This window comes from Zea mays, chromosome 3, assembly GCF_902167145.1.
Source record: "Zea mays cultivar B73 chromosome 3, Zm-B73-REFERENCE-NAM-5.0, whole genome shotgun sequence".
NCBI classification, from domain to species: domain Eukaryota; kingdom Viridiplantae; phylum Streptophyta; class Magnoliopsida; order Poales; family Poaceae; genus Zea; species Zea mays.
The window spans coordinates 132,338,360-132,363,503 of NC_050098.1; the positions used below are offsets into that span (position 1 = coordinate 132,338,360).

The following is a 25,144-nucleotide window of genomic DNA, read 5'->3' on the forward strand; positions in this document are numbered from 1 at the left end:
GAAATCATAGAACTTCAATGTAGACCGGCTAGGTTTCTACGTATAGTGCTTGACAACTTTTTTGAAATAGTCTCAAATTTTTATCATAGGCTCTACATATGATATCATGACATGTCGACAAGTTTCATGATTTTGTGACTTTGTTTGTGTTTTATAAAATTTTAAAACAACAGGATGGCAAGTTCACGGTCATGTTTCGTGAGTATGGTGCTCGAAAATAATTTCGGTCTGTTCCTGAAATAGGGTGTAACCTATGCTAAATAACATGAATATCATTTTTGCAATCACCGTTTTCTATTTTTCAAGTGACTTGCAGTTCAAATCTGAATCATCTGAAGAAATTCAATTAAATAAACTAAAACAAATAGCTATAGCAAACACTTTGATAATTGTGCCAAAATTAAACATGTAGGTCTATATAATGTAGGAAAACACCACAAAAATTTGGTGGAAAAAAATGGAAATATTTTTTGTCGAGTGTCAACGAGAGTGCTAATAGTTGGGCACTCGGCAAAGAAGCAACCTTTGCCGAGTGATAATATCTAGCGCTCGGCAAAGTTAGCGGTCGTCAGCTATAGACGGCTGTTGACTGTCCTTTGCCGAGAGTCGCGTTTCGCTGAGTGTTCGACACTCGGCAAAGGAGGCTTTGCCGAGTGTCTATCTATGCCGAGTGTCTCAAGCTCGGTAAACGTTGTCGTTGTCGAGAGTGTTATTTCGCCGAGTGTCCGACAAAATGCAATCAGCAAATCACTTAGCACTCGGCAAAGAGCCGGATTCCAGTAGTACATCGAATATGCAATGATGAGCTTGTAAATATTAATATGTGTGCACATCACCATGCATGCATATCGGCGTGGGCATTATTAAATATCGGCGTGGGCATTATTAATTTGGACTGGACAAAAAATCAGCCAGATCCCAGAGGCCGGGCGTCACCCTTTTGCTCCGCTCGTGGCCTTGTAATCCGTTTCCGGGACATATTGAGAAAGTCTGGTTAGTGGATGAGATAGCTATCGCCAGCTATATATCTAGCTAGCATGGAGAGTGGCAGCAGGCGGTGTGTTGGCGCTGCTGCTTCTCCAGCTGGCGTGGTAGCTCCGACGACGGCGACGGGCCGCCTCCGTCCTGCAGGCGGATACCCTCCCCAGTGACATCATCGCGAGGGAGTTTGGCCATCCCCTGTGGTGAAACCTGTGTCTTCATACCATGCAGTTATACGGCACGTACTCTTGGGTTTAATTAGTTGCCAATGCATAGACAAAGTCTGCATGAAATTATAACTCGTGACGCCGCTTCTACAGTCAGGCTTGAATGATACGTGTCATCAAACGTACGAGGCCACGTTGATCTGTTTGCTTCCGTCATCATTATTTCCCAGGGCCGGTGTGATATATCTGGACTAGCTATTTGTAATTTGTGTCGGGAGAAACACAAGGACGGTACGGCGGTGTTCAACTTATTGCATATGTATGGTCATTTAATAAATTAAGTATAATATAAAAAAGGGATACGTTGGATGTGTACCTATCGCCTGCTGCTTGCGTCCTTTTGACATACTCCCCACCGTCCAAGTAATATAGGCGTGCTCTCTCTCTCTAGTTATACGTACATTAATACAGTGGTATATAGACAATTAAATATATTTCTTGATCTTCAAACCAGAGGTATTTGTTCAACACAAAATGTGACATGCGGGCTGTCTCCGCCCCTAGGGTTGGACGGTCTGCGGTCTAGACTGTCCGCAGTGGTGACGTTGACGGTCCACGCATGCGCATAATTTGTTAAGGTTCTGGATTTCTAGTGGGATTTGTTAGCTAAACCTGCGAAATTAACTCGAGAACCGACTTGTAACAGGTCTAGACCTCCCTCTTTATATCGATGAAGGGCTACAGCCGATTGAACCCCCACAATAGATCCAATCAAATCTACTTATCAATTTTAGCCTTAGGTTTAGATCTAGTTTAGTCTTCCACAAAAATCTCTCTTCGACTCTATGCCGATTAGAGGACCCGGAGCAACACCTTGGAACTCTCCCCCTCGACGGGATCTCTCCTAGGGTGAGTTCTAGGGTTCTTCGCGGAGAAGAAGACCCTCTGCGCCATCACGGACCGTCCGGCCCCATGGGCGGATCGTCCGGAACCGTGCAGAGGGGGATCTGCTCCTATGCCCAGGTCGCGGACTATCCGTGCCTCACAGAGAGCATCGCCAGGTGGTTAGTTCCAGCATTTGGCGCTCAGATCGGTGCCAACATACTTTTTGGAGACTCCACTGAGGACGAGGGTGTTTAGATCTACCAAAAATCGGCCCCCAGATGGCCGGTTCCAAAGATCACACCGACGTCTCCACCACCAGCATCATCAAGCCGACCATGGAGGCACTCCCGGCTGATGACCAGCATCACTTTGATGACCTCATAAGGCGCGAGGAGGAGGACGTGCTGTGACAACTCGCCGAACGACGTGACAAAGAGGAGGAGGAGAAGGTGCTGCGACATCTCAAGGAACGATGTGAAAAGGCGATAGAAAAGTACATATCATACTTCACGGTGGATTGCCACCAGAAGATCATCCGACAAGGGGAGATCGATATGACATCTCTCCTACCTCCGCCTCAGGCTCCCATTGTAAGTACCCTAGATCCATCTTTTGAGGCTTTCATGGAACAACGAGGGGAACTGTCAAAAGAACACATAGATGAATCTATTAAAAATGGGCACTTTCATATAAGAAACCTACTGCCCTAGTTCTCCCTCGTGTGAATCCAATACCGAACCACCCGCGCCAAACACATTGGCTACAAATGGGTCTCCCTTGGCCCAGCCGTCGTATGGTATGCCGATGTACATGTTCGTGTCACCATCACAACCGCCACCGCCAGGCACACGACTAGCTCTCACTACCGGAATCATCTGCTCTACCGAGTATCTAAAACACTCAGCAAAACCTGAAAACACTCAGCAAAGGCTTTGCCAAGTGTAACACTCGGCAAAGAAAGCTCGGTGATTTGTACATCGGCAACGGCTTCTTTGCTGGGTACTTTTTATCGGGCACTCAGCAAAGACTTTGCCGAGTGTCAATTGGTACTCGGCAAAGAAAAGTCGTTGTCACGGTGGTAGGTAACGGCGACGGAGTTTGTGCCGAGTGTCCACTGTACGGACACTCGGCGAAGAAGCCCCTGTGGGCCCCTTTACTAGGATCTTTGCCGAGCGTATTAGGTGGCACTCAGCAAAAGCTCCCTCTTTGCCGAGTGCCCGTCAGACTAGCATTCGACAAAGGGATCACTAGCGGGCCCTTTTGTCAGTTCCTTTGTCGAGTGCTCTAGGAAGCACTCGGTAAAGCTTGCTTCTTTGTCGAGTGCCAAGGCCACAACAATCGGCAAAGAGGCTTTACCGGTGCCCAGGTGTGCCTTCTTTGCCAAGTGCTATGTCCTTAACACTCGGCAAAGTACCTCTTTGCCAAGTGTAACACTCGGCAAAGTACCTCTTTGCCAAGTGTAACACTCGGCAAAGTGACCAGATTACCCCTTTTTATTATTTTTGCTATTCCATCCAAAGAAACAAAAGATATATCACATAATCATCACATATACATCACAGATATCACATAATCATCACATACATAATAGAGACCACATATTTCACAAAAAATCACATAAGTTTTTCACAAACATGTCAGAATGGGGTATCCGACTGAATGAGGTCGGTAGTCGGGATCCCCAGGGCCTGGAGTGTTCTAGGGTAGGTGACGTTGATGCTGCTACCACCATCCACAAGAACCTTCTTGACCCAGCTTTCTTGAATCATGGGGTCGACAAGTAGAGGGTACATGCCGGGGTGATCGAAGTTGAGGCACTGGTCAGCTTGGCTAAACGTGATAGAGTGTTCTAGCCATCGATACGGTGTCGGGGCAATGTGGGTTGCCACCAGGACATGTCGATCGATGAGCTTCCGTTGCCTTTTGATTTCCTGGGACCCATGGCCCCCGAAGATGGAATTGACCTCCATGTCAATGCGAGGGAAGGCACAACCACGACCTCCACCCTGCTGTTGTGTTTGTTATTGTTCAGTGGGTTCTCCTCCTAGTGGGGGAGACAGTGGTTGGAAGGGTCAGTCATGGCCGAATGAGTTCCTGAAGTCCCTGCAGTTCCAGAGGGTGTGGCACATCTCCTTGTGGTACGGGCACTGGGCGTCGAGGATCTCGTCTAGTGTTCGTACATTGCCTCGTGGTGCCCCGCAGGGCTGAGTCACATGGGGCCAATGGTGTGCACTTCATCTCTGGGCCTCTTGTCCCAGCACTCGTCCTGCTATTGGATCCCCTCCTTCGGTGTCTAGGGCGCAGGCTTCGCATTGCCGATGAGGTCCTAGGCCCGTTCAACGGTGATGTAGTTGTCCGCCTCTTAGAACAGGTGTTCCGAGGTGGCGGGAGCTTTCTAGAGGATGGCCCGGACGAAGGCCGAGTCATTAGACCCGCTGTAGAAGTCCTCAATCATGGCAGCCTCCGTGACGTCGGGGATGCGATTCCTCATGGTTTGAAAATGCCTCGAGAACGAGTGGAGGGTCTCATTGCTTTAGCGCTTGATGAAATTGAGGTCCTAAGGCTGCGTCGGTTTATCGGTAAGGGATTGAAAATTTGCGACAAACTGGTGGCTGAAGTCGTCCCAGTCATCGATGCAGTGGCGAGGGAGATGTTGAAGCCATTGCGGTGCATCTTGCCTGAGGACGATTGGCAAGTACATTGTCATGATGTCCTCCATTGCTTCGGCGGCTCGGGCGGCGGTCGTGTAGACGGCCAACCAGCCGCCCGAATTTTGCTTGGATTCGTACTTGTTGACATTTGAGACTTTGAAGTTAGGCAGCCATTGAATTGTCTGGAGTAGGGGAAAGGGCCAAGACCCTGCACGTCCCTCGGTCCTCCCGACAATGGTCGCGATGATGGTCCCTGGGAGGTGAGTGACACCGTGCGTCATGTCGCCTCTCCTGGGCTGACCGGCCTAGAGCTAGGCTGTTCATGGATGTTGCTGCCCACTCAGTTCTGGTGGCACAGCTGCGTGCCGATGCACCATGATCTCGGTCGTACTCTTCCCACCGCCTCATCTCTTCTTTGTGCCGGCGATCGTGTGAAGCGTTGATATTGCTCCGCGTGTCTTGCTGACTGTTGATGGTGTGGCATAGGTTGTTTTCCTGGATGGGTGAGGGGAAGAAGATGGTTCACCACTAGGGTGAGGATCTACCGGTAGCCTTACACGTTCAGGGTGCATGGCAAGCCGTTGGCGATCTAAGCTAGGGCTTCACCGACTTCACTTAGTGTGTTCAGCGCTCGAGCGAAGTCAGGTAGCAGGTTCCGAGGGAGAAGCGGGTTCTCGCATCGAAACTTGGTGTCCTGCTCAGCTTATTCCCGCTCGCGTTCTTGGGTGTGGCGACGATCGTGGTGTCAAGAATTGCGGCGCTCACGGAGCGCTCTTTCGTCAGGGGTTTCCCCTACTTCAGAGGCCTCGTCCCGAGAGACGGGTTGAGCAGGATCCCGTTCTCGGGCTTTGTGGTGACGCTAGATGTTATGGAGCCTATTCCGACGTTGACGTGCCTCACGTTGCGTGGGCTCCTCCCCTAGTACAGTAGGATCATCGTCGGAGATGGGTATGTCCTTTATTTTTTCCTGGATGAAGAGGACATTCGGGAAGAAAGAGCTTGGTGCGATGTTTGTGCTTTGGCCATCTCCTTTGAGAGCGGAGCAATCGGAACGATCGTCGGTCGTTTTCCCATGGCTACGTCAGTGCTAGGGTTACCCGCTACTCTTTGTCGAGTGATCCAAGTCCATGCCCAAGTGGGTGACGTGGACAATGTTGGGGCGAAGGCGAAGACACTACCCTTCGCTCTAGGCCTTCGCCACCCCGCTACACCATCAGAGGCAAGATGACGGCATGGACCACCCTTCGCCCTCCTCACCGCAAGACGAAGGCCTACAACGAAGTCTTCCCATCCCGCGTCCTCACCCAACCTGGAGGCCCACGTGGGATTCGGCCCATTGTAACAGGCCCCGCACGGAGAAGCGTGTTATGGGCCCGATTTGTAATAGCTTTTCTGTAATGACAGTCTGTAACCCTCTCTTATGGGAATATTCTGGGGATAATCCAGGTGCCTGAGGGCATAAACGTCCTTACATCAAGACGTTGGGCACTCGAGCACCTATAAATACCCCCGTATAGTGCCCTTGAGAGGCTAAATTATCAGAGCTATTGCCATCCCGAGTTAAACCTTGTTAGCACTCTCTCCATTTCCCCGTTGGATCAACTTGCCCAGGAGAGCAAGTTCCAACATTTGGCGCCCACCGTTCGTGCTACGAACAAACCACCCGCGATGGCACCCAAGAGAGCTAGCTCGAAGGCAGCCCCATCCATTGACGAAGCAGCGAAGGCAGCGCTGCTAGCCGAGAAAAAGGGCAAGGCCCTTGCAGACACAACCCACCAAGAAGCCTGCGAAGACGACGCCGTCAGCAAGAGACAGTGCAACGATCAACCAACTCCCGAAGGCAGCCTCCGCACCTGCAGCTCCGGAGGACAGCCACAGGAACCACCCCTAGGCTTCGCTCCACTAGAGGGCGAGGACGCCACAGAAGACGGCGAAGTCATCGGCATTTCAGCAGAAGAACAGCTACAGTTGCGGGCCTTGCGCATCAAGAACCGCAACCTCCAGAAGTAGAAAGAAATCCTCGAGGCCAAGCGCCAACGTGACTCTGCGCAGGCCAAGGTGCGCCAGATGATATGAGACGATGAGCAGAGGGCTCAGGAATTCGAGCAAGAGATTGCGCTCATGCAGCACGAAGGCCAACATGATCTGCAGCACGGCCCGCCCCTCCAACAGCGCGCGCTAGTCGGAGACCTATTCATTCCTCAACGCGGACCCTTCATCCCCACGCCGTAGCATTCCAAGGTATCAACTACCTTGATGAGCGGAGCCCCCTGGCGTCGCAACTGCAAGTGTCACCATGGCCCGCCAACTTCAGGGCAGGGACCTACCCCAAGTACAACGGCAGCACCAATCCAGCACAGTAAATCATGAGCTATCAAGTCGTTGTCGCATCATCCGGAGGGGATGACGCCACGATGGCCAAGTCCTTTATCATCGCCCTCGAGGGTCCGGCCTTGACCTGGTACACCAGGTTGCCCCCATTGTCCATCGACTCCTGGAGAAGTCTCCGGGACAAATTTCTGCTCAACTTCCAAGGGTACCGCCCAGACACCGATGCCTTGGCCGAACTGTCACTCTGCAAGCAGCAGGAGAAAGAAACACTGCGAGAGTACTACCGCAAGTTCTTGACTCTCAAGTCACAACTGCCCTCGGTCGATGACCAAATTGCCATACACTACGCCATCAGTGGCCTTCGGGCTGGCGTCCTGCATCAGGGACCCACCCAAAAACCTCCAAGAACTCTATCAGTTGTTTGAAAAGTACGCTAGATCCGAAGAGCTCCACCAGCGTAAGGTCGAGTCTCAAAGAAAGCCCAAGGACCCTCCGCAGTCCAGCCGAACATGGACAAGACCTTCGCAGTCAGACTCCGGTCGGGACAGCCGCAGTCAGCAGCAGGTGCATAATATTGCCAACCAGCACCCCGCTGGCGAAGCCCCTTGCTGTCAAGAAAATCCCCCCCAGGGCCGTGGCAATGGCTCGCATGGTCGGGGCCGAGGACGGGCGCAGCAGCCGCGCATATTTTACTGCCTGTTTCACGGCGAAGACTGCGCGCACCCAACGAGGGATTGCCCGGAAACGAAGGCCACCAGGGACATGATGTCTCGGGCACAACCCGTCGACAACCCAAGAGTTGTCGCGCACACATATCAACACCACCTCCCACAACCATACAACCACGGCCCCGCCCAGCATCTACCCAACCACGCATACCAACACCACCAGGACGTACAAGTCGTACCACCCCCACTTCCGCCTCTGCACCCGCATCAGCCAAACATCCACCACCAAAATCACCCCCAAGCACCAAAACTGGAAGACTTCGCTGATCAGCCATATCGTGGAGTCATTCACATGATCACTGGAGGGTCCAGTGTCGACTTCGACATGAAGCGACAAAAGAGGGACCACTACCGAAGCATCAATCACGTCGTCATCACCGGCCCAGTCGTGCAAACGAAGTGGTCCCATGTGCCGCTGAACTTTGACTCCAGAGATGTTGACCTGCGTAGCGCCCCCCACATTGATGCCATGGTAATCAACTGCAGTGTGGCAGGCTGGGACCTACACAAAGTCTTAGTTGACAACGGCAGCCAGGCGGACATCATCTTCCTCCACGCCTTCGACTGCATGGGCATCAGCCACAATTTACTCAAGCCTTCGGATAATCCCCTATATGGCTTCGGTGGCAAGGGCACCTTCCCTGTGGGCAAGATAGAGCTACCCCTGTCCTTCGGCGTAGCGCCCAATGCGCGAAGCGAACAGGTCACCTTTGACATCGTTGACATGGTCTACCCCTACAACGCCATAATGGGTCAGGGCTCTATCCACAAATTTGAAGCAGCCATCCACGGATTATACCTCTGCATGAAAATTCCTGGTCCGCAAGGCGTAATAACGGTGTACGGAAACCAGCAGACTGCGCGTAACATTGAGAGAGACTTCGTTCCCGGTCAACGAAACATACACTACCTTACGACACAGCGCGAAGTCCCCGAGGCTGCCCGCCCAGCCGCCAACGAGCATGAAACGACACAGCTGCAGAGCAACGACGGAACAAAGACAGTTCCCCTTGACCCGGCAACGCCCAAGCAAACAGTCATCATAAGCGAAGACCTGACTTCGCAAGACGAGGAGAAACTCATCTCCTGTCTCTCTAGAAATAAGGACGTCTTCGCCTGGTCTGCCCTTGACCTAGTCGGAGTCAGTCGCACCGTCATCGAGCACAGTCTGGGCATCGACCCTTCGGTGCGCCCAAAAAAGCAGTGGTTATGCAAAATGTCCGATGAAAAAATAGAAGCCGCCAAAGCCGAAGTACACCGCCTGCTGGAGGCCAATTTCATCGAGCCAGTCGCTTACCCTACGTGGCTCACCAACGTAGTCATGGTACAAAAGAAGAGCAGCAAGTGGAGGATGTGCATTGACTTCACCAGTCTCAACAAGGCCTGCCCCAAAGATAACTTCCCGCTGCCACGGATCGACAAGATTGTCGATAGTGTGGCCGGATGCAAAGTCATGTCACTCCTCGACTGCTTCTCTGGCTACCACCAAATATATATGAAGGAGGAGGACAAGGCCAGTACCAGTTTCATTACACCCTTCGGCACGTACTGCTTTATCAGGATGCCGGAGGGACTCAAGAACGCTGGGTCAACCTTCTCTCGCCTCAGCAAGACGGTGCTCGAGAGCCAAGTAGGCCGGAACATCTTCAGGTATGTGGACGACATAGTCGTCGCCAGCAAAAATAAGGCGGATCACCTGGCCGACCTCGCAGAGACATTCGCAAACATGAGGGACGCACGACTTCGCCTCAACCCCGAGAAGTGCGTCTTCGGGGTCCGCCAGGGGAAGATACTAGGCTACCTGGTGTCGCACCGCGGGATCGAGGCCAACCCGACCAAGATTCAGGCAATAATCAACATGACACCCCCGCAGTCAGCCAGGGACGTCCAGCGTCTAACAGGCAGATTAGCCGCTCTAAACAGATTCATCTCCAAGTCTGCCGAGCGGAGTCTACCTTTCCTCAAGACACTGCGTGGCGCGAAAGACTTTGCGTGGGGACCAGAACAGGCGGCAGCCTTCGCGTCACTCAAGCAGCACCTGTCAGACTTGGCTATCCTCACCAGTCCAGACCCTTCGCTGCCGCTGCTGCTCTACATCGCCACCTCACCACATGCAGTTAGCGCAGCCCTAGTCCAAGAGCAAAACAGGGAGGGCACGACTCGGCAGTGTCCAGTATACTACATGTCTGAGGTCCTCACGGCCTCCAAGTGTAACATGACCGAGTTGGAAAAAATCTTCTACGCAGTTGTCATGGCCTCACGCAAGCTGCGCCACTACTTCAAAGCATTTAAGGTGCGGGTCACCTCGGACAGGGGACTGGGAGAGCTGTTCCGCTACCCGGAGGCATCTGTCCGGATCGCCAAATGGGCAGCCGAGCTCTCTGGCTACCATATCACCTTTGAACCTAGGACAGCAATCAAGTCGCAAGTCCTGGCAGACTTCATCGTTGACTGGACAGGGCCAGTAACGTAGCAAGACGAGCCTGCAGAGGAAGTGTGGACCATCCACTGCGACGGCGCATGGTGCCATGCGGGGCAGGCGCGGCTGCAGTCATCACATCACCCACAGGGGTCAAACACAGATATGCAGCACGCCTCATCTTTGCTTTGGAGTCCGACAGATGCACCAACAACGTAGCAGAATACAAAGCTGTCATCCTAGGTCTTCGCAAGCTAAGAGCGCTTGGTGTCACCACCTGCATAATCAAAACAGATTCCAAAGTGGTGCCCGGCCAGGTTGAAAAAGAATATTCAGCAAAAGACCCCGCACCCATGCAGTATCTCACGGCTGTTCGCAGTCTTGAGAGACAATTTAAGGGCTTTACCTTGCAGCATGTGGACCGAGCCAAGAACGAGGAAGCCGACGCATTGGCCAAAGCAGCCACCAGAGGCGAAGCCTTGCCCTCCGACGTGTTCTACCATGTCATCGGCACGCCAGCCGTCCGCAGTCCAGAGGGTCTACAAATAACCAACAACACCGAGGGCCATCGCATAGTCAACCTCAACATAACCGAAGATTGGTGGGCCCCAATAACCCTGTTCCTGCAAGGATATTACCATCCAAGCGACGTCAACGAGGCCAAGCGCCTCAAGCACCGGAGCTGGGACTTCGCAATCATTGAGGGCTAGCTATACAAGAAGGGGATCAGTCAACCCATGCTCAAATGCGTCACCGAAGCTGAAGGCATCCAGATCATACGCGAAGTCCACAGTGGAACTTGTGGCTCTCACTCGGGGCCTAGGGCCCTCGCTGCCAAGGTGATCGACAAGGGTTCTACTGGCCCGCTATAATCTGCGCCGCAAATCGGGTCACGAGGTCGTGTGAAGCCTACCAGAAGTTTTCTCCCCGATCGGGCAACCCTTCGCAATTCACAAAGTTGATCGCCCACACATGGCCACTTCAACGCTGGGGGCTAGACATTGTCGGGCCACTACCCATGGCCCCAGGGAACCTCAAGTTCACCTTCGTCGCAGTCGAGTATTTTACCAAGTGGATCAAGGCAAGGGCAGTATCCACAATAACGTCGAAGACTACCCAGAAATTCTTCTGGCAAAATATTGTTTGCTGATTCGGAGTCCCGTCTGAGCTCACAGTCGATAATGGCAAATAGTTTGACAGCCAGGATTTCAGGGACTTCTGCTTTTCCATCGGCACCAAGCTTGCCTTCGCCTCAGTATATCACCTGCAATCTAACGGCGTCGTCGAGCGTGCCAACGGCAAGATTTTCACCGCGATCAAGAAGAGGCTTCTCGACGACAGGAAGGGTAAATGGGCCGACCAGCTACCTGAAGTAGTCTGGGCACTCAACACAACCGAATGCCGGGCAACTGGATTCACTCCTTTTCGACTACTATATGGATCAGAGGCCATAACCCCGCAAGAAATAAAGCACGGGTCACCTCGAACAAGTGCATCAGCCGTCCCCGACGTCGACGAACCAAAATCCAAAGACCTCATCGACGGAGACCGCGTCTTCGCCCTGCAGGCCCTCAACAAATACCAAGCTCAAACGAAGGCCTGGCGCGACCACGCAGTCGTCCCAAGAGAATTTAACGAAGGAGACCTCGTACTCGTCCGAACCACCCGGACAGAGTCACGGGGCAAGCTGGAGCCAAAGTGGGAAGGTCCATTCATCGTCAAGTCGAAGGCGTCCCCCAGCGCATACAGGCTAACAACGCCATCCGGCGAAGACCTAGACCATTCCTGGAATATTGACAATCTATGCAAATTTTTGTCTAAGTCTTCAGGGCCTGCGCACCCTTGTAATTCAACAAACAACATTATTCAGGCCCGCACTCTTTTCCTCTCGGGGGGTGAGGTTTTTAACGAGGCAGAACCATGTAATATATCTGCGAGAATCCCCCGCAAAAACTAAGATGCAACATGTCGAAAAAGACCGCATCAACGGTCTTCGACATTCGACTACTCCGAAGTCACCGCGAGAGGCAGCGCAGACTACCCTCGCGTGCGACACTCCGCGCAAAAGTCACCTAAGGGTGCAGCCGGAATAGCACAACAAGTGCGCTCATCAGTCTTTTATCCAAGAGACACTCCGCGCAAAAAGTCGCCTAAGGGTGCAACCGGAATAGCACAACAAGTGTGTTAATCAGTCTTTTATTCAAAAGACACTCCGCGCAAAAGTCGCCTAAGGGTGCAGCCGGAATAGCTCAACAAGAGCGTTATTCGAAGTCTTTTCTTCAAAAGACACTCCACACAAAAGTCGCCTAAGGGTGCAGCCGGAATAGCTCAACAAGAGCGTTATTCGAAGTCTTTTCTTTACAAGACATTCCGAGCAAAAGTCGCCTAAGGGTGCAGCCGGAACAACACGACAGGAGCGTTAATCGAAGTATTTTATTCAAAAGACAGCACAACAGTTACTTAAGCGCGCACCCAGAATAACGTTAATCGAAGTCTATCATTACAGAGATACTCCGCACAAAGTCGCCCATGTACGCAGCTGGAACAACACAAGTGTACGAATACGGCCAACAGGCCACATCACCATTACAATTACATACACACGTTGAGGGTGCCTATTACACAAACACGGCGAGGGCATCGCCTGTTACATTGGCTCAACCTTCGGAATGATACCCATCTCCCTGTAATTAAACAACATTATCCTCAATTCCTCACCCTCAAAAAGCTCCTGAAGATCCCCCTCGCCTATGCCTGCCCCAATCGGCGAGGACAACAATTCTCGTTTACCAACCCCGTCTACCCGAAGTCGGCCACGCTCCATCCCCATGCGACGACGCCTATCGCTCCGCGAAAATTCACCCACACTCTGTTTTCCCATCACCCTTCGCCGCCTACACCCAGTACTTGCACCAGGAAGATCCTCAGCACCCTCCACACGCGGCGAAGTCTCCGCCGCAGCCACATCCAACGCAACAAAGTAATCTAAGCCTTCATCTGAGGACTCCTCCATCCAAGCAAACGAACTCCCAGACTCACCATCAGACTCAAAACATTCAGACATAGAGCCAGGCACACTATCATCGGTGGGAACTGCAATTGAAGTCTCCACCGCAAAATCAGTATTGTCAGTAGTGGTTGCTTGCGCAGGCCCAAATGTCGGAACCTACGCAGCAACCGAGGTTTAGTATCACACAGACAAAAGTTCACATGCAATCCCTAACCACTATTCCTACACCTGCAAAGGCTCGGCCGCCGCCGCGGGGTCTTCGGTAGCTGGTTCGGCCACCGCCTTCGAGGCGTCCTCACACGTCGGCGCAGGGGCTGGTGCGGGGTCTTCGTCGGCTGCAGTCGGCGCAGGGGTCGACGAGGGGCCCTCGCCGGCATCAGATGGCAGCGCCAGATCCACCTCCACGGCCTCGGGTAGCGCGCCGTCTAGACCACCAAGGTCCTCGACGCCTTCGGCATGCGCCATCTGCAGCAACAGCACACTCATTCAACAAAAACACACATACCTACACATATAACCACACAAAAAAATAGCCTTTACCTGATCTATTGCCCGGTCGGACCGCTCCCGGACCGTCTCTCGGCCGTGCGGGCCCCACATCCTGTCTAAGAGCGCCCCTGCCGACTGCTTCAGCACAGGGTCCTCGACCTTGAAGATTTCACGTTCAATGTTTTGTCCGACTGGTCGAAGACCTCGTAATGCCTGCACCCCTCGCAGGACAAAGCATTCACGGCCCCCTCGCAGGTGACGAGGGAGGCAAAGGACATGAGACCAGTCACAATGGTCGGGAGCACACCGAGCTCCTCCTGCAACCATTCAAGAAAGCGAAGGCCCGCTTATTGGCCGGGCGCTTCGAAGGCAGCGGTCCGCGCACCCAGCTCTCGGTACGCGTCCACAAACTGCGCATGCGTCCGCTCGACCTCCGCGCGCGTCGAGGCCTCGGCCTTGTCCACGCAGTTGCGCAGGGCGTTGAGCCTCGCCTCCAGCTCCTCGGCGCGTTGGCGGGCGATACTGCCCTCTGCCCGCGCCACTTTGGCCTCGGCTTGCGCAGCCTGCGCATCAACGATGGCCTTGTTCACCTCCCTCCTCTCCTCCACTAGCTGGCACCGGAGATCGGCCTTCTCGGCCTCCATAGCGGTCACCCTCTCCGTCAGCCTGCGGCTTTTGCTTTCCGCAGCCGTCTTCTCCTGAACAGCATCCGCATGCTGCGCCGGGAGATGCTCAACCTCGGTAGCAAACTCGCGCAGTCAAAGCACCCGACGCGACGTGGTCGGCGAAGTCGGCCGCCTGCCACATAAACCCATGAGACTCGCAACCTCATGAAAACAACGACACTCGAAGTCCAACACGACTTACATGCTTCAACTGTTGTGCCAGCTGCTGCGACGCTTGCCTCAGCTGCTGGGATACAGAGCCCGCCACATCTTTAGCGACAGCGGCCGACAAAATTTCGCCGCTCGCGCAAAAGGTGGGCCACGGGTCCTGCGTGGCACCCTTCGCTCCAACCGCCACAGTCGGCGAAGTGGTCGCCACCGGAGTCGGGACAACAGCCAGTTGCCCCACATCCGTCCCTGCACCATTATATTGGTTAAAGATCGAGTTAAAAAATTACCAACAAAATAATCCCCGACACAGATGTCCATGTCGAAGTCGGCAACGCACGCCGCCGCCTCGACCATGCGCACCGGCGAAGGTAGTCTTCGCCCTTTCACGGGCCCGCCTGGGGTGGCTTGCTCGCGCCAGAAGCAGCAGCCTTTGCACCCGCCGACGCCTTGCTGTGCCCGGGGGCGGCCGGTTTCGCAGCCGGCACTGGTTTGCTACTACCAGGGGCAGCAGCCTTCGCGCTCCCCCGCGCCTTCTTCGCCTCGCGGAAAGGATCCCCGATCCTAACGACCGCCCGGCGTTTCTGCGCAGCGTCTTGATGGTCCTTCTCCATCACTGTCGATACAACAGCAGCAATATTCCGTCCGTAAGGAAAAATCTTCAAGTCATGAACCATGCGAGACGTAAAGAAGTCTTCACCAGCCGAGCGGGGGATCGGAACATTCTTGGGCCACCGACCCCCGGTAACCTTCAGCATTCGCGCCGAAGACTCCCGGAGCTCGGGCGAAGACATCCTTCCCCCGAGGGCTGCACATGTCCCCATCAACTCCACAGCAAAACTATCAGAGACCCCCAGTCCCCCACTGCAGTACCTATTTTCCTCTTCTTCGCGACTGGGGCAGCCTCCTGCGAATGGCCTTCCTCAGTCACGGCCACTGGTCTTTTCCTGCGGCGGTCGACGGCCACGGCAGCATCATCCCCGGGATAGCCGCTGTATGGAAAGCGGTTCAGCTCGAAGACCCTATTAAGGCGAACGTTGCATCCACGGATATCCCAACTCCACAGAGCCTCCGTCCTCGGCACATAACGCCCCACAATACGCACAGCCCCTTCTTCCACCTCACGCACGAATGCGGCGGGATCCCGGCCATGCAGATCCATCACGAAGGCAGGACTTCGCACTAGCTGCTCGCCCAGGGAGGGCATCTGGCGAGGGCATACTTCGCCCAACGCCCAGCCATGCGCCAAAGGCCACACTCCGTAGCTGATGAATTCCTCAACTAAATCGCGCCCGCCACTCATGCGGGCAGCGCAACGAAAGGCCCCTTCATCACTATCATCCTCCGCCACCTCAAACGGCGGGAACGCCACATAGCAGTGCGAGCACATCACGGCCGCCGGGAGTCCCGGGAGATCTTCGACCTCGCCTCCCGCCACATAAAACCAATAATCATACCAATTACCCCACTTGTTGCGGGCGCAAGGAACCAGCTCCACAACCTCCGCCGAAGTCTTGCCAGTCCTCGGTGTAAAGGTGCATGACCCAAACTGCGCAATCTTGTTTCCATCTTTCCTCTTCTGCCAGTGCAAACAATAATTTTTGGCGAAGACCTCTACGGAGGGCTGACCGCCATACGAAGTCACTGCCCAGACATACTTCGCCAGGGCCACCACGGCATTAGGTGTCAATTGATGAATCTGCACGTCAAACCTCTGCAACACCTCCGCCACAAAACGATGCGCAGGTAACCGAAGGCCCGCAGTAAAAAATGCCTCGAACACAACAATCTCACCCCCCGGCTCCGGAATCTCCTCCTCCCCCGGAACTCGGCCAACTCCGTTCCCAAAATACCCCAGCTGCTGCATATCTTGCACGCGAACCGAGGAGATCCGCGAAACGCCGAACTCCACCGTGTGGCCCGGGTGCAGCTCTGCCGCCGCCAGATCGCTCATAGTTTCCTCAGACGATGATTTGTCCGGCGGCATATTCGCAATGGATGAAGAAGAAGACGGCATGACTACGTACCGTCGGCGGCGGCGCGCAGTCTGCTTGACGCGGGCCAGATCTCCGATGAACAGGAACAAGGAGGGCAGGCGAGCGGGTGAACAAGTTCAAATGCTAGGGTTTGGCGGCGCATAGAAAGGTAAGAGAGCCTTAGTCGCCCCCCCCCTTTTTATACACATGACGCGACGCTTCGAGAAGCCCGCAGTCCAACAGTACCACGTCCGTCAACGGTCACATCAAAAACCCCCGCGGAACCACTTCGAGCAAGGGCAGCGTCTCCACCATCTAGCAACGTCTTCAGCACCAGATGACTTAGTCGAACCGGTCCCTCGGAGGGCAAATGTTGGGGCGAAGGCGAAGATGCTACCCTTCGCTCCTGGCCTTCGCCACCCCGCTGCACCATCGAAGGCAAGATGACGGCATGGACCACCCTCCACCCTCCTCACCGCAAGACGAAGGCCTACAACGAAGGCCTACAACGAAGTCTTCCCATCCCGCGTCCTCACCAAACCTGGAGGCCCACGTGGGATTCGGCCCATTGTAACAGGCCCCGCACGGAGAAGCGTGTTACGAGCCCGATTTGTAATAGATTTTCTATAATGACAGTCTGTAACCCTCTCTTATGGGAATATTCTGGGGATAATCCAGGTGCCTGAGGGCATAAACGTCCTTACATCAAGACGTTGGGCACTCGTGCACCTATAAATACCCCCGTACAGTGCCCTTGAGAGGCTAGATTATCAGAGCTATTGCCATCCCGAGTTAAACATTGTTAGCACTCTCTCCATTTCCCTGTTGGATCAACTTGCCCAGGAGAGCAAGTTCCAACAGAGAAAGGTGTCCACCACGACAGAGGTGCAGCCTCAATCGGTCGAGTCATAGGTGCCACAACGGTCCTGGGCTCACCCGCCACTGGCGCAATTCTGCGCGGGGCAGAAGCCTGTCGAGATCCTTCCGCCTTAGTGTTCCTCAACGCATTTCTTGCTGGAGTTGGGTGAGGCAAGCCAACTCCCAAATTTGGTGCCATCGAAGAAAATCTCTTCTCGGATGGGTCCACAATGCGGTGCAGGACGCCTTCCTGATCTGTAATGCAGGAGAGAGATCCGAAGAAGAAAATCTCTCCAGCATTGAAGGTGATCGGGATGTTGAAGACAATAGCCATGGAGTCGTCGTAGATCAATGTCAGATCCCCTACCAGGTGCGCCAGATGTCGGTGTTTGTGTCCCGACTATGCACCATGGGGTTACCCACGTGATGCTTTTGGGTAGGACGTGTCATTGACTGCGACTCGATGGTACGTGAGGGAGCACGTCGAACTTGCATGAGGATTTATACAGGATCGGGTCACTAGAATGTGTAACACCCTACTTCCTGTTGAGGCTGTGTACTAGAATTTCTCTGGAGTATCAGGATTACAAGTGAGTTGTGATGGTGCTTAGTTGTTGTTGATGAGGGCTGGTCTATGATGGGACGAGATGAGATGATTTTGTACGGGTCCCCCCTTGACCTTATATACTCGACCAAAGAGTTATCCCTTTACAAGTTGTGATCACTATCTATTCTACCTATCTCCTTCTTTATCGCGACATGTAGTCCTGCATATCCGAAGTTCGATCGCTTCCTCAGTCGAGTTAACGCCGAACGTATAACTCTTTGGGTATGTGCAACTTCCTTACCCAAGATATCAGTGCCTCGGTCAGCTCATAACTCGGATGTCCAGTCTTTGTCTCCTTAGATCAAGTTCATCCAACCTGATTGCGGCCTCATGGTCCGTTCTGCAAAACAAAGAGGAGCCCATCAGACAGCCCATGATACGTTTCTGTGTCTGTAAGGACACGGGGGATATCTATCCCCCACAGGCTACGAAAACAAACTTGTGGCGTCACCCTTTTGCTTGTTGGCCTTGTAATACTTATAATTATCCCTAGTCTAGTCTAGTCTGGGACATTGAAAAAGTCTAGTGCATATGCGGATGAGATAGTCATCGCCTGTTGTGTTGTGTATAAAAATCCAGCATGAGCTAGGTGTGGGGAGCACAACAAAAATTAGCATAGTTAGTCATTATATCTAGCTAGCGAAAGACTCAAGAGAGAGGAAAGCAATATCACAATCGCAGATGCTTTAAGTTCCTCACCACCTAATATCTGCTGGCGTAGGGAACTTGTGGGCCCTAAGTTAGTATCCTGGAACAATATGTTTCTTCACATTGCTAATATTACCTTAACACAAGAGTCTGATCCGTTCCACTGGAACTTAACACAAAATGGAGTGTTCTCAGTGAAATCGCTCTATCTAGCTCTCATTCGGAAGGAAGCTCCCAACGTCAATAAAAATATGGAAGATTAAGGCACCTTTAAAAATTAAGGTCTTTCTTTGTTTGGATCGTGGCTTCATGGAATACCTAACACTTGGCAATCCATAGTTGTTCTTGGAGTTGCAGCATTGTCTTGGTCTATCTGGCTATGTAGAAACGATTTAGTTTTTGAGAAGAAAAACTCATGTTCTCAACATTTGGCAATCCATAGTTCTTCTTGGAGTTGCAGCGTTGTCTTGGTCTATCTGGCTATGTAGAAACGATTTAGTTTTTGAGAAGAAAAACTCATGTTCTCCTTTGCAGGCTATTTTTACAGCAGTCCATTGGATGCATTCATGGGCTATCCTTCAGCGAGTGGATTCACAGGACCTTGTTACGAAGGCATCCCATCTTTTGACACGAGTGGCTATGGATTTCTTCTCTCGGGCGCATCTTTTGTCCACTAGTTCATTTTCGAACTAAACGTGATACATAAAAAAGAACAAAGGGAGTATTTATTTTCGGCATGCATATATCATTTGATTGTAATCACGGAACAGTAACTTGTGCAACGCCTACCAAGAAAGAAAGGAGGAACCAATTATGTTTTAATCTCAATCCATGTGGATCGAACGAGATTGAGAAGCATGTATTTGAGCTTCTGCTATGATAAGGTAGTGACTGGCCAAAGGGACGAATACCAGGTTTGAGCTACACTCCTAATTGCCATAACAAAAGACTTTGCCATCATAGAATGATATTGTATCTTCGTATCTCGTCATAAACTGCTTTGGATTCGACAAACCATCGGACTTTGGCAATTGATGTAGCCTGTACATGGTGGTCATGGTGTAGCTTGTAACACTGCAGCCAAGAGAGAACCACCATCTTACAGAAAATCATCAAAGCATTGCTCTTCATGGTGAAGGTTGTTCTGACGGCATGGTTCCTCTGGTTGCTCAACTTGTTACGTTATATTACGCAATTGCTCTGATGCTTCATCAATTAATCCTCCTTGGAGAGATTAAATAAAGGAAGAAGATTAAAGAAATAAACAATAATCTAAGACATTAGGGCATAAAGATGTGACAAAATGATTGTGTCTAGTCATATTACCCACCTTCATCCTTTATTGCATAAAAGATTCTAGTTATACCTTCATTCGGCTTTACAAAGCAGAGCTCGAAGCTATCATATTACAGCTTTGAAGGCGGAGTGATTTGATTCTCCCTTGTTCAAAAGGCGAGATCTGTGCATGTCATTGTGCCCCTATTTATAGTGACGAGGTAAAACTTCGTATGAAATTACAAACATGATCATAGATCTTATTTTATGACCACATTTCTTATTTATAGAAAGGGTTGGAGGGACAAAAGACAGAATTAACCATATCGAACCATCTTCGTTCAGAAGTTGACAATCTTCAAAGTAAGAATGATGAAAAGGATGGCATAATAGAATTTAATTTGGCCAAGCGATGCAGCGACGGGTAGTGGCAACTATTGCTGGCACAACATCCATATGGATCAGTTCCCTGCATACCGTTCGTTTGTGCTGGAATTCACCTAGTAATTATTCCAGCCGATCAAAATGTATATAAATTTCACAACCAATATATCCGGCTAGGAACTGATCTAGATCCAGGTGACGGTTCCCTAGGAACTGAACAGGACCTGCAATATATTCGGCTAGGAACTGATCTAGATCTAGGTGACGGTTCCCTAGGAACTGAACAGGACCTGAGGGGATGATGATTCCAGTGCACATCAACCCTGCTCCATACATTTGAGGGGTTGTTCAGTTTGATGTTAATCTATGTGGATTGGATGGTATTAAGGCCCTGTTCGGTTGTTTGGGATTGGAGCCCCGGATTAATTCCTAGCCGAATTACTACTCTAATTTATATAGATTTTGATGAGCTGTATTGAATCTTGGTTTATTCCGGTACAACCGAACAGGCCCTAAGTCGGTTTAAATCCATAGCAAGTCAAAATCTATCACATTCCATTCTAATACACTTCAATACACATGTAATTGAAATAACCCGAACAAGGGCTGAGAAATTACAGTTGGCGACCTAAGGGCTTGTTCGGTTTGAGGTGGATCGAAGGGGATTAAATCTCCTCCTATACAAATTTGTATGGGAGGGGATTTAATTCCCTCCAATTCCCATCAATCCATCCTTAACCGAACAAGCCCTAAGGGGTATGATGGGGATCAGCTGCCAAGAAGTACGAACGAGACTGGCTGCTAGATAAAGATGGTCATCGTATCGTCGCGATTCCAAGAGCAACGGCCCCTGGCATGCATGGCCCGTTCTCTCGTCGGACTTCACTGATCGGTCATTCTGTCGTGGTTCACGTGTTCCCTTATTAATATTGCCATTATTGGAGGGAAATAAAAGAAACAAGAATAGTTTACTGATAGCCATCGCCTGTTGTGTATAAAAAGCGAGCATGGGATAGGTTGGGGAGCAGAGCAAAGCGTAGTCATCACCTATCTATAGAGAGAGAGAAGAGAGAAGAGAGAGAGAGGAAATCTAGCATGGAGAGTGGCAGCAAGAAGGTCGCAGCCTGTGTGTTGGCGCTGCTGCTTCTCCAGCTGATGGTAGCTCCGACGACGGCGACGGCCCGCTTGCTGCAGCAGGCGGATACCTCCCCCGTGTTTGGCCTGGACATCATCGCGAGGGAGTTTGGCCATCCAGATGGAGCCGTCCCCTGTTTTGAATCCTGTGTCTTCGTACCATGCATTTCGTCAGTCGTGGGATGCCGATGCGAAAACAATGTCTGCGTGAAATAAACTCGTGACGCCGCTGCTACAGTCGGGACGAGGCCATATATCTCTGATCCCGTTACGTGTGAAGAACCAGCTCCATCTTTGTAACAAATTTGTGTTGGGAGAAACAGAAAGACGGTGGTGTTTAACTTATTGTGAAAGGTGATTTAATAATAATATATAATAAACGGGATACGTTGGATGTGGTGTACCCAATCGCCTGCTCCTCGCGTCCTTTTGACATATTTGTTTTCGGCCTGCATACATCTTTTTCTTATTGTAATCACGGAACAGTAACTTGTGCAAAAACATATGTACTCCTATCATGAATGGAAGGAGGAGGAACCTAATTATATTCCTAACTCAGCAACAGGGCCGTCTCTGAGATTTTGTGGCCCTCGTGCAAAACATAATAATTGGTCCTATGATTTACTATATAGTGTATATGGCGTATTTCTGCTAGGATTCCTTCAAATCATGCTACACAAGCCTATTACGACTAAAGGTGACGTTCCCTCACAGCTCGCGACACACAACCTCGCCTGATGCTTGCGCAGCTACGCGTCCATCTTTTGTGGTGATCCACTTGCACTACTACAAGTCTACGAGACTACAGGCTATGAACGCGAGAGGAATTAGCTGGAGCTGTCACCAACAACGGGCGCGTCCTACGTTGATACATGCGAAGGCGCCAAATCAGAGTCGCGTCCTTCCAAGTTTTGACAATGTCGGCGGCTATGAAGACCCTTTTATACACCAGGATCTGGGGCCCCTAGAAAATAATACTCTAACCCTAACCCTAATTATGTGACGTGAAAGAGAAAGATGGCAGGGGAGGCATGAAAGAGAAAGATGGCTTGATTCTATGTTAGATTGAAAACCCTAACCCTAATTATGTGACGATGAGTTTTTGTCAACCACATGGCAGACGAAAATAATACTCCCTTCGTTCTTTTTTATTTTTTGTGGTTTAGTTTAAAAATGAAGTAGAGTGCGATAAATATTCGAGAATGGAGTTAGTATTATTTCTTTAGTTTCGCAACCCGACGAAAAACCAAATCTTTTTGGGCTACGCTAAACCCATAAAAATAGTGTTCGTCCCGACGAGAAAACATGGTTGATTTTTGTAAAGTATTTTCTTCGGTTTGCCAATAGAAAAGTGATATTTTTGTTAATTTATTTTTTATTTTTATTGGTTATCATATGTAGAGATTCTAATAAAAATTTGAAATTATTTCGTGAAAGTTGTCGCGCACTATATATAAACCTAGCTGGCCTCCATAAATTGTTTTTGGCAAAGAGTTAAATTCCGGTAGTGGTTTATAGCACACATCGAGGCCACGTTACATGGATATCTTTCTGTGTCCTCATTTGCATGCTAAATTTTGCATGACAACCCCCGGACGTGTGAAGAACCAGCTCGCTCTTTGTAACAAATTTGTGTTGGGAGAAACATAAGGACTTGTCTCTAAACCTGGCACTTAGCAAAAAGACTACCTATGCTAAGTGCCATCCGACACACTCGGTATAGAAAGTGTGTAGGGGTCGCGGGAATTTTATTTGTCGAATGCCTCTGTTATTACTGAGGTAGCCCAATTCAAAACTGAATCTTTTTTTTGAGTCGATAGAACTGAATCATAGAAGCATGGCAACAGCAAATGATCAGAATTAGGCGAAGCCACAACGGATCGAGGACTTGGATAGTAAATTGATAGGCGTCATACAAGTTGATAATCAGAAACCGTATGTTGAACTTTATTGTTCTCTCTACTGCTCAGGTCCAGACACTCGGCAAAGCCTCCGTCACTCGCTGTTGTCACAACGACTTTACTTTGCCGAGTATTGTTCGACACTCGGTAAACTCGTTGTCGAGTGTCCGATAGAAGGTACTCGACAAAGAGATCGTTGCCAACATCACATTCACTGAGTAATTTTTGGAGAGTGTGGTACTCGGCAAAGAGTTTACCTAATACATTTGATTGTTTGCCGAGTGACTGTGGCACTCGACCAAGAAACCGTCTCCAATAGTGCCCCGATGAAATTAGTTTCCCACGTGGACATGTATTTTTGTGGACCACGTGGCCAGTTTCGCAACCGCTAAACTGGTGAAAATAGAAGTTTTTTTATTTTGGTCCCTGTTTTGGTTGGTTGAGGGATGGTCCACTGCTTAGGGGGTGTTTGGTTTCTAGGACTAATTATTAGTCCCTCAATTTTATTTCATTTTAGTCCCTAAATTACTAAATATAGAAACTAAAACTCTATTTTAGTTTCCCTATTTAACAATTTATGAACTAAAATGGAATAAAGTGGAGAGACTAATGTTTAGTCCCTATAAACCAACCACCCCCTTACTAATATTGCCATTGGAGGGAAATAATAAAAGAAACAAGAATAAGAATTTATTGATAGTCATTATGGATACATCTTATCATTTTGATCAGCAACCGGCCAGCTGAGAGCCTGAGACCAAAGAAACTAGACTACTATAATACATCGGATATGCAATGATGAGCTTGTAAATATTAATATATGTGCTCATCACGCGCCATGCATGTCGGCGTGGGCATTATTAATTTGGACTGGACGAAAAAAATCAGCCAGAGCCCAGAGGGCGTCACCCTTTTGCTCGTGGCCTACTAGCCTTGGGATCCGTTTCCATATTGAGAAAGTCTGGTACGTGGATGAGATAGCTATCTCAAGTACGTTGTGTATAAAAAGCCAGCACGGAGATAGAGAGAGATGAGAGAAACACAAGGACGGTACGGTGGTGTTCAACTTATTGCATGTGTACGGTGATTTAATAAATTAAGTATAATAATAAAAAAGGGATGCGTGTTGGATGTGCACCTATCGCCTGCTTCTTGCGTCCTTTTTAACATACTCCACTACCGGAATCCGAGCATTTAATTTGCCGAGTGCCGGATGCTTTGCCGAGTGCCTTTTCTCGGGCACTCGGTAAAGTTCGGCTCTCGCTAACGAGGCTCGTTACCGAGTGCAGGACACTCGGCACAGGTCCGCACTCGGCAAAGACATGTTTACCGAGTGTCAAACACTCGGCAAAGCAGACGCTCGACAAAAGGCCATCAGCGGCCGTCCTAAAACTGATGGCTGTTAGTCTTTACCGAGAGCCGAGGACTGGCACTCGGCAAATAGGCTTCTTTGCCGAATGCCAAATACTGGGCACTCGGCAAAGAAGACTTTGCTGAGTGTCTTCTATAGACACTCGGCAAACCATATTTTTGTTTTTTTCATTTTGGCCACCAAACTTTTTGTGGTATGTTCCTACACTATGTAGACCTACATGTACCATTTTGGGACAATTATAACAGTGTTTGCAATAGCTAGTAGATTTAGTTTGTTTGTTTGAATTTTTTCGGAAAATTCAGATTTGAACTGGAGGTCACTCGAAACTTGAAAAACAGTGCATGAAAAATGATATTCATGCTACTTAGCACAAGTTACGACCGATTTCAGGAGCAGACCGGAAACATAGAGCACCTTGCTCACTTAACATGGTCGTGAACTTGCCATCCAGGTGTTTATAAATTGTATAAAACACAAACAAACTCAGAAAAT

General features: G+C 50.5%; 1 protein-coding gene across 1 annotated transcript; it reads left to right on the forward strand.

The window, feature by feature from the left end:
* The first annotated feature begins 21,268 nt into the window (after window positions 1-21,268).
* LOC100277726 (uncharacterized) lies at window positions 21,269-21,779 on the forward strand. Its single transcript, NM_001364095.1, has one exon. The coding sequence runs from the start codon at window positions 21,338-21,340 to the stop codon at window positions 21,590-21,592; it is 255 nt and encodes an 84-aa protein (NP_001351024.1). The 5' UTR covers window positions 21,269-21,337; the 3' UTR covers window positions 21,593-21,779.
* The last annotated feature ends 3,365 nt before the right edge of the window (window positions 21,780-25,144 follow it).

What these genes read in the sequence shown, in the direction of transcription:
- LOC100277726 (NM_001364095.1), top strand. Translation starts at nt 21,338, where the DNA reads ATGGAGAGTGGCAGCAAGAAGGTCGCAGCCTGTGTGTTGGCGCTGCTG.